We start from the raw sequence: 13,037 nt of genomic DNA on the forward strand, positions 1-13,037 counted from the left end.
GAGCAGTCTTTATTTTGTTCTTGAACCCGTTTAAGTCATTTAAAGCTGTTTAAGATCTGTAGTGTGACACTCCGAAAAAACGTAAGATCATGAGAAACTCTGCCGAATTGAGCCACTGGTCTTTATGAGCCCTCCTAAGAGCTGCGAATGCCATTGCTGAAAGCAAAACCCTGAATCCACCCTGTGAGGGTTTTTCCTAAGCTTGATTACGCTAAACAGCCTGGAGCCTGCATCCAAGGTTCTGGGTTCAGTCCAGCTCTTTGTGGGTTTTTAGCGTTTTTTGTTTGTTCATTTTTAGGACAAACTGCTATCTTACATGTTTTCCTGTTTCTCTTACGGTTGTATCTTTTAAAACTTCAATGATAATGAGGTCAGTATTGCTTGGAAGTATATTGTTCTGCTTTCTCGCCCTGTGAAATCTTTGTCTTGGATTTGTAATACTGGAAGTGGTTGTTTGGAGGTTATGCTGGTGAAAGGAAAATAGTGATATCACACAGAGATAATAAACAGAAAAACTGACCTTTTACTCAGCTGGTTTGAAAACTACCTGGTTGGTTTTAATCATGACTTTAAATTGACTAACTGAAGCCTTGAAATTTGAATAATCTATATTAAACTTCCTTTCGTGCTTCTGCTGCTTAATTAATTTCTTATTGTGTTGGTTTGCAGAACTATTAAAAACATGTAGGTTTGCGTTCAGTAAACATAAGTCTGGTAATAAAACTGTTCATTCTAACTAATCAGAGGATACATCACCCACTCATTCATACACTTAATTGGAGTCTTTAATTTTGACATTTTCTTGGGTGTCATTCATTTTCTAATACGGTTTTCCACAGGATGATTAATTTCCTAGGTTAGCTTTGTATTCAGCTGAACTTGTTTGGAAATTAGAATAAAATGTACAGTTAAAGGTAGCTTTATTGCAAAGCTAAGTTCTGATAAATCTACTTTTTCCTCTTCTCTTTAAAGAATTCGATTAAGAAAATCTTTTCAGGTAAACAAATGAATTTCACTTGCTACAGTGTTTTAACTCTGTTTCTGCTAAGTGTGAAAACTGGTAAATTTCTTGTCATGCGTGCATTTTTTTAAAAAATTTGTAACTTAAAATGGGAAAAATAAGCTTTCCTGTTTGGTTTTATTTAGTCAAAACTTTGTTGGTTCATCAGCTCTGAAAAGCTAATGATTGAACTAAATTAGTGGAGAGAACTGAAAGGGAGAAAGAAATGTGGGGTGCGTTATTTTGTTCTTGTTTTTTTTTTTGTCTTCCCTGGAAGAAAGTGCCTCTACTTTAAAGACTCATTTCAGTACTTCATCAAACTCTTATTTCAGATCCTAAGCCAGTAACTTCTCCATTTTTTTTTTTTTAACTAAAAGCTGCCAATCCCATAGTGCAAGGATATATTGCATCCAAACAATGTTCATGGACTATTGTGTGTTATAGGCAACTTCAGCAGCCTTTCTTTTAAACAGAGTGCTTCTGAAAACAGAATTTCCAGTTAGCTTCTCTGGGATGAGATTTTTGTCTCCTTAGTTTTTGATGAAGGAGATGGCAATACCCAAACTAGTGAGTGTACAGGAATACAGACTGTGTGGAATGATTCTGAGTGCCAGGAGTTCGAACGATTTCAAGTACAGATAAACTGAGTTTGGAAACGTTTTGTGACTTTGCACGTTCATAATTTATTTCATAATCTTCTTTCGAACATGTATTTACTCTTCTAACTTATTTTTACAGGAAGCATTTTTATTTCAGGTCATGTTTTACAAACGTGTTAACAGGCCATAACGTGCACTTTCTGAGCCTGCTCCTCATTTCAGAGGACATAACATTTTGCAAGGTGCAGTCTCCTTTTTCCAGACAAGCATTTGGAATACTATTCTGCCTTCTGATTCAAAAAAAACCCCTCCCTGTGGTTATGCATACTCTTGTGCTTGGGATCTTTTGCACAGGCTGATTTTAAAGAGTTCTTGAACTCAGAATGACTCTGCTGTAATATCTAAAAAGAGATAGTATGTGGGGGCCTTACTATATAAGGACATACCTTGTCTTGTCAACTGAGACAAGTATAGGAAATGGATTAATGGAAGGTTGATGGCAGTTTTTCCGTGTTCAAATAAATAATTTTCTTTAGGTCCTCTCTGGGCACTAAGGGGTGAAAGTAAAAGCACGCTTTCAATTGCACATGTCAAGATAAAGGTGATCCATTTCTGTATTATTGTTCAGTAGCCAGATGACTATAAGGAAAATACCCAGATCTGGTAGTGGTAAAAAAAAGAGGGAACCCAGCTCTTCCTCCCCTCCTTCCAGCACAACCGAATTCCCCCTAAAAAGTTGAGTTTTCATCCTGCCTGCATTGCTACTACTGACTGACACGGGGGCAGCGTACTGTAACGTACCCATTTAGCAGAAACAGGCAGTAGATTGTAAAGGACAGGGAAAAATCCTAAGAGCCTGAATTCTCTCCCTGCCTCTCCCCATTAGTTAGTCAATTATTAGTCCCTATTAGTATCAATTATTATGTTGCTCAGGCACTGTTGACATCATGGTATGCTTACTGTAGGCTCTTACTTGAGAGTCTATATCTTCTCTACCCTAATCATCCCGTTTACACCAGGAGAGTTGTTACTTTAAAGTGTGCTGGCTTCACTGGGACTCCAGTTCACTACTGTTTGGAACCTGCCCACCTTGGAAGCAACAGTGCTGCCAGAGGTGCTTGAATTCCTTGTAGTGTTCAGGGGAGCAGCAAAGACTTTCCTAAAGACAGCATAGTCTTTGGGAAAGTTTGCTGATTGTGATGAGCCAGAATTATACAAGGCACAAAGTTAAGAAGAGAAAAGCATAGGTTTGGGTGAAAGTTGTGGGGAAAAATTATCTAAAGCTTTGCTTTTACTTTTTTCATACAAATATATTGTTCTTGTGTGGTAATGGGCTTCATGAGAACGATTGACGCTTGGCAGTACGTAGCTGTTTTAACCTAGATGTTGCTTTTGAGATGATGTACTGGCTTGTACTAGTCTCCTCCTGTTCCTTAACTGCTGTTTCTTTTACTGGCAGCCACTCAGTGAGGTTACTTTTGCCAGTATTTTCAGCTGCTGCTGTGACTAAGTAGACCTGCAATGGAAGAAAAAAATTGTTTTCTTTTTCATTATTTTATTTTTATTTTTTTAAAAGGGTCTGTCAGGGGCAGGACGCAAATTCATTTACGTTGGAATCCTTCCCTGATGAGTAAAAATAGATGAGATTTATATCTTTGAGCACCGAGATCTGTGGGAGGTGGGTTCCTTTAAACAGAGCCTAAATAATAAAACTAGTTTTCTTGCCTGACGGTTAGGAAAATTGAGTCCCAGCCACGAGGCTGTATGATGCAATATGACATAAAAAATGAGTAACTGAGGGTAAGGCATTTTGTTGGCAGAACTTGTTTTCACTTTTGCCTGACAAAAACTGCGTCTTTTAAATGTTAATCCTCATCGGAGAGAGAGAGAGACTTTGTTCTGTACCTGGTATACACTTCAAAGTGCTGGTGTTCACAGTTCTGCCAGCTTGACAGGAAGCACGCTGTTTATTCATGTTGGCATCAGAGCAGCTGTCTGATAGGCAAAAGCCCCGATTTGTAGATGCTGGTGTCTTGATAAAAGGGCCTAGTATTAGTATGTCTTATGTGGGTTTTCGGCATAGAAATTTAAGAGTTTAGAGTTGCTCTTATGTTGTGACAGTGACGACTTCAAAACTGTTGCATGTTGGTGAATTGTGTGCCTTGGTGCCACTGCTTTTTGGCTTTGATGTGAAAGAGTTGCCAGACCCAGGCTTGGCATTCTTGGTGCACCTAGGCTTCCTCTGGCAGCCAGGGAAGCAGGTTTGGCTGCTGCGCCTCTTGAGCTCTTCTCTGCCATTGGGTAGGGTAGTTTACTTTTTTTTTTCTATTTGCAGTTTAGAAGTAGTTTGTTAAGCACCATCTGCTATGCATACATACAGCATGGGTGTGATTTTAGACTTTTGAGAGGAGTTAGCTGCACGCCACTAAAGGCAAATAACTGAACTTTGGAAAGTGGAAAAGGAAATTAACTTCTTGTTCCTTTCGTTAATGAGATTTACTTTCTGTGACGGTAAAGTTTTGTTAGTCTTCCGTTCCCTTCTCCACACACAATTGCAGGTGCTGGTTGTACACACGCACGAAACCTTCTCTGCCTCCTGCACTATAATTTAGTTCTCTGAAGCTGTGGGGTCAGCAGCATCAGGAGATACAAGAGTAGTTTCACATGCTTTTCTGAGGAAACAGAACAAGGAATGCACAGTGTTTGTGTGGGGAATATGAGACAACATGCTGCACTCTTTTCACTAAAAGAAAATAAATACAAATGTACTCTCAGATGGCCTAAGCTAGGGGTAGCATTTAGATGCCTGTGATGCTGTCCCTGTGCTGGGGCTGTGTTGTGTAGCATGGTGTGTGTGTGTCCAGTGGCTATGGGAAGATTTCCCTGTGCTGCATTACCTTGGAGTAAGCTCTGGATGTCTCTGACAATCTTTTAAGTTACAGGGGAACAAGCCTGTTAGTCCTCACAGGGTATGTCTGTTTTAAAAAAAATAAGTAGAATTGGCATTCTATCCTTCCGTCTTCTCCTTCCTGGTCCCAAAGTACACACGAAGGTGGGGTACTCTGGTTCAGTGACTGTGACTGCAGCTAGAAGAGAACTTTCTCACTGTTGATGCTGTCTGGCAGAGATGCAGATGAGCTCAAGATGAATAAATCCCAATACTGGTCATCAGCACCATCTCTCTGCCTTGTGCCCCATACATGTTTCTTTTTTTTTTTTTTTTTTTTCTCATCTGCTTCTGCCTGTTGTATTTAGACCAGGGAAAAAAATGTAATTCTTGCAGCATGCTGTGGAAGTTTATGGATGTTGATGGTGTTGACAAAGTCCTTTAGATGTGAGGCTGTAAGAGATTGCCGTTCTCCCCCGTGTTTGCTGTGCCCCGTAGCATTGCTCCAGCAGAGGTATCTCCTTAACTGCTATCGGATATGTCATGCAACTGAGGTGACCTCTTGTACCAGGACAATTAACAGGTTCTAGCAGTCGTCCCCAGCGTGGGGTGCATGGGCCTCAGGTAGTGTGCAAGATGATCCACTGGAATGCAGGACAAAAATATTGGAACTTCTATTTATATTTATTTTTTTTCTTTAAAAAAATCCAAACAACACACGGTTAAAATTAAGCTATACTAATGTATTGTATTGACAGTGGTGCCCTTGCTCAGTCTATATGTCTGAGGGTGCCATGTCCACAAAGTGTCTTGCGGAAGGGTGGATGTTCAACAGTGCAGAGGGGCTCACAGGGACTCCCTTACTTGTTCGTTCACTTCCAGTGTATTGCAGTTCAGGTGTGCCTGGTTAAGTGGATTTATGTATCATATTATCTAGTTCTAATTAAACTAACCCTCATGACATAGACAAGTAGCTTAAAGATTCCATCAAAGAAATTGCGGATTGCAGGTCATACTAATACCACGAGCACAAGTGAACAATAAGAAAATGTCAGAGCTGACACTACTCCTAGCACGAGCTCTTCATCAGCCACATTATGAGGTAAAAGCAATGACAATCTAATCAGATCTAATCAGCAATGTTTGAAGTCCTGCAATACTCAATTCAGTACGTAAAAAAAATTTCATTAAACTTACTGGTAAATTTTTAGAAGCCTCTTTTGAGATTTCTTACATGAGAGCAAAACATGAAAAACTACATACCATTGGGGAAACACTTGTACTTCCTGCTGCAGCAAAATGGCTGAGAGAATTCACAGAAGACAGTATGACAACACACTAAAATGCATTCCTTTGGAATGCATGTAGGCAACATTGCCAAAGACTTGAAGAAACAAGTATTAGAACAAATTACGTGGTGTGGGAGGTTTGCTATACGGTTGCACAAAAGTACAAATGTTCCTCATATGTCTCAGCTTACGGAGCTTGCTCAATTCTGGTTCAGTAACAAAATACACTAAGAACTACTTAGCAGCAAAGTGGGACGCAGAAGTGCACGAAGAAGTGCATGAAGTGCTGTAGGATGCCATCAACGTGGTTAACTTTATAAACACAAGACTGTTAAATAGAATCTTTACAGTACTTTGTCATGAGATTGACCATGAAAGTCTTTTCTAACATGCCAAAACTCACTGGTTGTCTCATGGAAAAGTGCTTAAAAAGTTGTCAGACTTAAAGATGAGTTATGCCTTCTTGCTTTTACAAAAATTCAAGTGTTCTGAATTTGCTGGCCTTTCCTGTGGTAACAGGTGACTGTCAGTAGCATGCTACCTAGCAGGTACTTTTGAAAAAATAAATATATAATAAAGACTTTGTAAAGCAGTGTGTGCATGTAACTATATACATACGTTGGGTGTGCATGCTCAATAATTTTTATTTTTTTTTTTATACTCATGCTGTGTATGATCAAAAAAGTTTGGAGACCACTGTGTTACAGGTTAAACTTAAGGTTCAAAGATCTGCCATGAAACTCGAGAGCAGCCAGCTGATAAGCAGCAGGTCTTGGGATGCCCAGGAAAAGAAGCATCTTTGCATTAGGGTTGTTCTTTTCTGCAGTAAAATATGCAGTGTGATGCGGAGCATACACAGCATTGATCAAGGGTAGGTGACTGGGGCTGCATCTCAGGGGAGTGCTTGCCACCTTCTGCCTTCACAGCCACTCAATCAAAAAGCTGTCCTAGTTTTAACGGTCAGCTTTAGCTGTAATTCCACGTCTAACCAGATGGAGTTCTTCATCTCAAAATAACTGGAGTAACAGTGTTAGCATTGGTTTACTGCATTTGGGGGGAAGGCTGGGAGTAGGAGTCTTGAGTTCTGCTTTGATGCAACTGAGCAGCCTTGCCCGAGTTACTTATATTTTGAGGCTTCCTTCCCAGCTTACGCACAAAAAGGTCTTTGGATAATTTTATTTAGGGTTAAGGGGATTTTTTTGCCTTTCTTTGAGACTTTTAGATGAAAAATACCTTAAGATTATAACAGATCGCTGTGAATATACAATAATCCTGTACAGTAGGAAGCAATGGTGAAATAAGTTTGAGCAGCTTTCTTGGAAAACAAAACTCTCTTCCTCCACCACCTTTCATGAGGTGCAGTATGAATGAATGTATTCAAAGGCTTCTCAGCCTTCCTTTCCCCTCTTCTTCTATTTGCACGGCAAATAAATTCTGCTGAAAAATCATAGCTTAATTGCTGGGGAGATGAGTGTCAAAATCCACGATGTGAATTACTTAAACTGCTGTGAATTGTGGCAGAAATAATGTGTAGTGCAGGGTCTTGCCTGTGTCAGCCTAATCCTGACTGCTGCTTTGGCTTGTTGAGGTTCAGGCTCTTTTGCTTTCCAAGGCATCGTAATAGGTTGATTGAGGGCTGTGCTCTTAAGTTCAAACCTTAGCTGGCGGGGCAGGCTGGTTGTAATACCATTTCTAAAATGGCTTGGTTGTGATTTTGAATTTTGTCTTTGAAAAGTGTTCAGTGTTCTGCTGAACTTAGTCAGCACGCGTGTGTATATGTGTGAAGACTAGTCTCAAAAATTGTCTTGTTTCAATGGTAATTGATTTTCTAGAGCCACCCTTCTGAACTAGGCTGAAGGCGGCATGCTAGAAATTAAGTGCACCCTCCCCTTGGGGACAGCCACACGGGATGACCTGGTGTTCGCCACAGAGCGAGGGTGTGCACACAACCAGCTTCCTTGCAGCGGTTGCCACGCAATATGTTGACACCTGGCTTACCTCAAGACAAATGACTTATCTTCCTGTAGCTAGAGTAAAACTCTTGCGAGCACTTAGCGTAGCAGCATGCTGGCGTGTGGCCAGGATGGCCTGTCTGTGCGGCACAGGAGCATAGGTGCTGTAACCTTGCTTTGCTGACTGGGGCTGATGCTGTTGGCAGGGCTCGAAGTTCCACCCTAAGCTGTCTTTTTGCTTCAAGACGCCATAGCTGTGTTCAGCACAGAGCGTAGCACCAGGACACAATACAAGAGGTAGGCTTCACGCTCTGTGTGCCGTTTTTCTTTGATTCCTTCCTGAGGTTGCCAGGTAGCTCTGATACTCCTGGGCTATGGGGTTTTAGCAGCTGCAAGCTAACACTGTTGGTGAAAGTAGTGTGCTGCTGCTGACCCTGAATTCTTCCACCAGTGAACCCACCATTCCCCAGTTGTGTTGTGTAAATTCATCCAAACACAGGAGGCTGGAAGCCTGTGTAAGAAGGAAAATGAAAAGAACCTGTGAGTGGATTAGTATATTCCTCCTACTCAGAAGGAGGAATGTGGCTATTTGGAGAACTATTTTATGAACTGGAGGAAAAGAAGAATGTCACCTTAGCCTCCTCTTCTCCATGGTGGTTGTGCAGTCTCCATCTATGCACTGAGGCTTTCAAGACCAGGCTGGGTAATGCCCTGCTTTGAGCAGAAGGTTGAACCGTGGACCTTCTGGGATCCCTTCCAGCATGAATTTTCATCTTACGTTGCTGAGAATCTGATCCCGCATGTCAATGTCCACATGTATGTTCCAGTTCTGGTAATAACATCACCCCATAGTGCTGGAGCTACATGAGATGATGTCTTCCCTTGGCAAGGACTGAGCGAGATGAACATGGAAATAAGCCTTCATAAAATCTCCCCTTTCAGGTTTCCATAAATGAGTGCAGTGCATTTCAGCTCTAGGTAGAAATTTGTTCAGTGACACCTCTTAAAAACCTTATGGGTTTGTTTTTTTTCATGACATAAATGCAGATTAGGTTTAGAAGGGGAGAAGAAAGGGCAAAGATTATAGAGAGATCGAGGGCCAAAGATGAATCTTCATGAGAACCAGAGGGGGTGAATGGAAGCCTTATCTTTATGTAGAAAAGCAGTGTTTCTATACATAGAATGTTACCGCCTCTGAAGTAGCGAGTAGAAAGAGTTTGTTCTTTTAAAAAGGACGATCTGGAAGCTTGTCTCTCTTTAAATCTTGAGCTTGGGGCATATTCTATTAGAAATCTGTGTCTTCACTATATAAAATGTTATTATGGTATATATGTAGATATATATTTAAATTTGTGCATCCGATTCATATGAGATAAGTTATAAATTGGTATTATCTTACTATAACTGGTTGTGAAAAATACCCAAGTCTCTTTACCTTAACCAGCTACCAAGAAAGCATATGGCTTTGTGCTTTTCTCAGAAGCGAGTTCTGTCTTAGCAAGAGCTACACTTTTCTTGCTAAATCCAGCGTGGAAGTAGCATGCACTTCTGTGGCTTTCTGATGCTTTTTGGGAACTGAGTTGAATTTAAAATGTATGTTGTGCTGCAGAATTTTTCCTGTGCTGATAATGGGGGGATGGAGAAGAGTTAGTGGAATTCGTGCTCTCAGGACTGGAGCGCTTGTAAGCAGTCTTGTTTAACTGCAGCTTAAGCAAATCTGTAATTGTTGGGGCTTGGCACTGTGAGAACTGAATTGGTGACTGCAAGAGTAGGGAACTTTTATTGCTATTCTTCTGTTCTTCACTTTGTCTACTGGATTTGCAATCTGCTTGCTCTAATTTTTCTTTTCATTGCGTTTCTGTGGTAGGGAAGAATAGCCCTGTTTGGATTCTGTAGAAGATTTTATACTCTGATGGCATCAGGTCAGTGCATGTGGTATTAGCAGAAAGAACCATGACTAATGTCACATCATGTGGATCGTTTTTCCTTCTTGCCCTTTACAAGTAGAAAAATGTGTGCAATGTAGCGTAGTATCTGTTTTAATACACTGTATATTGCACTCTACTTGCTGTGGCAAGAAACCTTTTGAAGATGTTCATCCCCCTGTCTCTCATCAGCCCCAGCTCTGTTTTTCTGACCACGTGGACGGGCATGTTTGTTGTCAGTGCCTGGTGCTGGCAAAGGCTGCTTGCTTTCCTCCCCCATGCCAGAGCTTAGAGATAGTAGCTCCTTGCAGTGGGCTGCCGCATGCATGTAAATGGCTTTTTATCAGCCTGTTCTCTCTGTGTGACATCTCCCACGATAACCACCCCCATACAGACTGTGCTAGGATGGCTCTTGCGGTTTGAGTAAATGCTGCATGCGTATTAATGTCAGTGGATTGTACTGTATTTCTTTCAGGGCCCTCAGCCCCACTTTGCATTTAAGGGGATGGTGACTCTGAAGTGCAACACTTCTTAAAATTTATTTTCAATTAAGGTGAATGACTAGAAATTCAGAGGTAGATAAAATGGACAGATCTAAGCAGATTTGTAGGCTGATTGTTCTAGCTTCAGCAGTGAATGGTTTCTTTTTCTGTGTGGTGAGTTAACGTCCTCTTTTCATTACATAGCAACAGGGTTAGGAAATAGAAGCTTTGAAATAATAGGAAAACAACGTGATCTAAAGCCAGATACTTCATAGATGGCCTAGAAGACAAAATCTGTTATATGTGGGATGCTGTACAAAGTGTATGTCAGTAGAAAGGAGACAACACAGTATAGGCATTAGTCAAAAGCAGCAAAATGATCATCATCACTGTCCCCTACACACTGTCAGTTTGAAGTAAACCCACTCCCCCTGCTCTACTCTGGTCAGGATTTTCAAAGGTGAAAGGCCTAATGTGTGTTCCTTCAAGATACAGGTCCTTGAGGGAATGTGCCGTGCACTTCTGACTCGGGAGAGGGCAGAAGGAGTGGGGAGCCACCTCCTGAGCTTGCACCAGTGGGGCATCTTCTCGTCTCAACCCACTGAACTTACTGCTTGTGTGTGGCTCAAATGTAAGATGTGAGATAGGAAAACTCCTAGCAGAGTAACCAAGGGGACAAAACAGAAACATTGAACATGAGAAGTAAACAAAGCTAACACTGCCTAGGAACCTCAGACTCCTCCAACGTGAGTGCTCATACTGGGTCGTTCATCATGGGGAAACCTGGACCCCCATCGCCACCTCACAGCAATTTGTCAGACTCCTGAAATGAGCTGTGTGGAGGTGCTGTGTCTCCTGGGGTTGTGGGAGCCCAGGAAAGCATGGCTCTTCGTATGTGCGGTGGCTCCTCACGTGGAGAAGGATCCTTTGCCATATGCTACAGCAGTCTAAATTGCTTCCTTGGAGAGGCTGTTCAGACAGCTGAACTCTTTCTTCTTTCATCATCTCTGTGGATCTGTGTCAGGAACACTAGGATTTTTTGTTACATCTTACGTGTTTTTCACTGGTATTAGGGAGTGGTGTTATATATAAAATCTATTGGGAAGTATGTGCTGAACTTTTTACAACCTGTGTTGGGCTACTGGGCATCAGTGCCTGGTTTAGAAGACATGAGTTTCCAAATAGTGGTATATTGTAGAGATCCACTGTGGCATAAGAACCTACACTGATCAGAGTAAAATGGGTATGTGATTGTGTAGCCTCTCCAAATAGATTTAGAGAGATAAAGGATACCATAGTGTGATGGCAGACAAGGATCTGATAATAAAAGATTTTCATGTAGGGACGATAGCTGTGGGTCTTCAATTAACATGCTTTTTGTGGGTTTGGATGATGATACAAGAACGAGTTTCAGTAGTACAAAACCCAGGGTTTTTTTCCTTTCTTTGGAAAAAAGGGTGATCTTGTGGGTAAGAGCCTCTTGTGCCTTGCTAAGAGCTTGCTGTGTGTCCATGTGCAATTTGCATGTGCTCAGATTTTCCAAGAGGCTTCAGATTTTCCGACTTTGTTTTGGTATCATTTTCCAGTTTGTTTTTTCCCCCTCAAAACTGCTGCTTATTGAAAGCTTCACTTGGAATAGTGGATGCTTAGAAATTCTCAAATCCAGTGCCAGGGTGTTTCTGAAACAGCACTTGCATTGAAGCACCCAAAATTTATAACTGCCGTTGGAAATACAGGCCTTAGTTTCTCTGCTTGCTCATCCCGGCCAGGGGGATGTATGTCCTTTCTTCGTAAAGTGTTTGAAAGGCACTGTAGAAGCGTGCAGTGGCACCGTGTGTTAGAGCAGCATGACAAAAATGCCTTGCATGTGTAGGAATTTTATTTTCCTGGGGGTCTTTTCCTGAAAGTCACTAAAACAAGGGGGAAACCCACCTATGGAAAAACTTTCCTGTCAGCTGGTAAATGAAGGACTAACACGGCCATACTTCTGTTCGTGGGCTCCAGTTAAAGAAGGTGTTGCCGTTTTGCAGGTCTGTCCCTGGAGCGCTCAACCAACTCAGTTGCCTCACGTGCTCGACTGTGTGAAAGGGAGCAGGAAGTCATGGCTTGTTTTGAGACAGCGTGTGTCGTTGCCCAGGTATACTTGCAGGAGCTTGAAAAGGTAAGAAAAAACATGCTCAGGGTGTTACCTGGTGGCCTGGGTGGAATATCCAGGGGTTTGAGAGCAAAAATGGTGGGGAAATGCCAAGTGATCATAGACAATAAGGAGTATGAGAACAAGTTGGAAGGAGTGAGGTGTCTCATTATAAGCAGTTGCAAAACAGCGGTTTAGCTGGGCTCTGCCTGTTTCCTTTGAGAATGAGGATTGGAAACCAGTTTTGCCTGTGGTAAAGCACTGGATGCTTCAGATATGCTCAGGTTGTATCTCAAGTTTAGCTCTTACTAAAGAGGGACTACAAAGTTTGCATGGCAAGTGCCAGCATGAAGGAACCTAAGACATTTTACATATCTGCCATGTAAATGATACACAGTAGTGGATATTGAGATCCCTAGCGAGTTCACAGTACCCTTTTTGGGTCAGCTATAGTGGTTGAACTGCCAGTGCTTCTCCTTCTCCAAGTGAAACTGGAGGAACCTAGATCATCAGTAGCAAGTAGCTGCTCAGTCAGTGGTTGGCTGGGATGCCAAGTAAGATGAGTACTGTGAGCCCTCCACTGAGCTGTAATATGTGCCACTGATTTGCTGGGCACATGCTTAGTGGTCTCTATCTCTGTAATTTCGCCTAGCTGAGTTTAACAGGGCACACCCTGTGCTTCCATGCCCTTCCTTTGCCACACGTTATGCTTGACACCAGCACCAATGATGGCAATGCATGTTACCTGCTCTTCTGTAACTTAACAGCC

General features: G+C 41.8%; 1 protein-coding gene across 5 annotated transcripts in view; it reads left to right on the top strand.

The window, feature by feature from the left end:
* TTC7A (tetratricopeptide repeat domain 7A) overlaps positions 1-13,037 on the top strand; it is a 188,847-nt gene that overhangs the window by 9,363 nt on the left and 166,447 nt on the right. For 4 of the 5 annotated variants that reach the window (XR_010070258.1, XR_010070259.1, XR_010070261.1 and 1 more), the window contains one exon: positions 12,165-12,295. Coding sequence is in view for 1 of the 5 variants with exons in the window: in XM_063328651.1 (XP_063184721.1) it covers positions 12,165-12,295 (131 nt within the window). In the remaining 4 variants the exon portion in view is untranslated. Of the gene's footprint in view, positions 1-9,594; positions 9,650-12,164; positions 12,296-13,037 lie in introns of all 5 variants that reach the window. The other variant, XR_010070260.1, reaches the window with a different exon arrangement.

This window comes from Chroicocephalus ridibundus, chromosome 3 (assembly GCF_963924245.1).
Source record: "Chroicocephalus ridibundus chromosome 3, bChrRid1.1, whole genome shotgun sequence".
NCBI classification, from domain to species: Eukaryota; Metazoa; Chordata; class Aves; order Charadriiformes; family Laridae; genus Chroicocephalus; species Chroicocephalus ridibundus.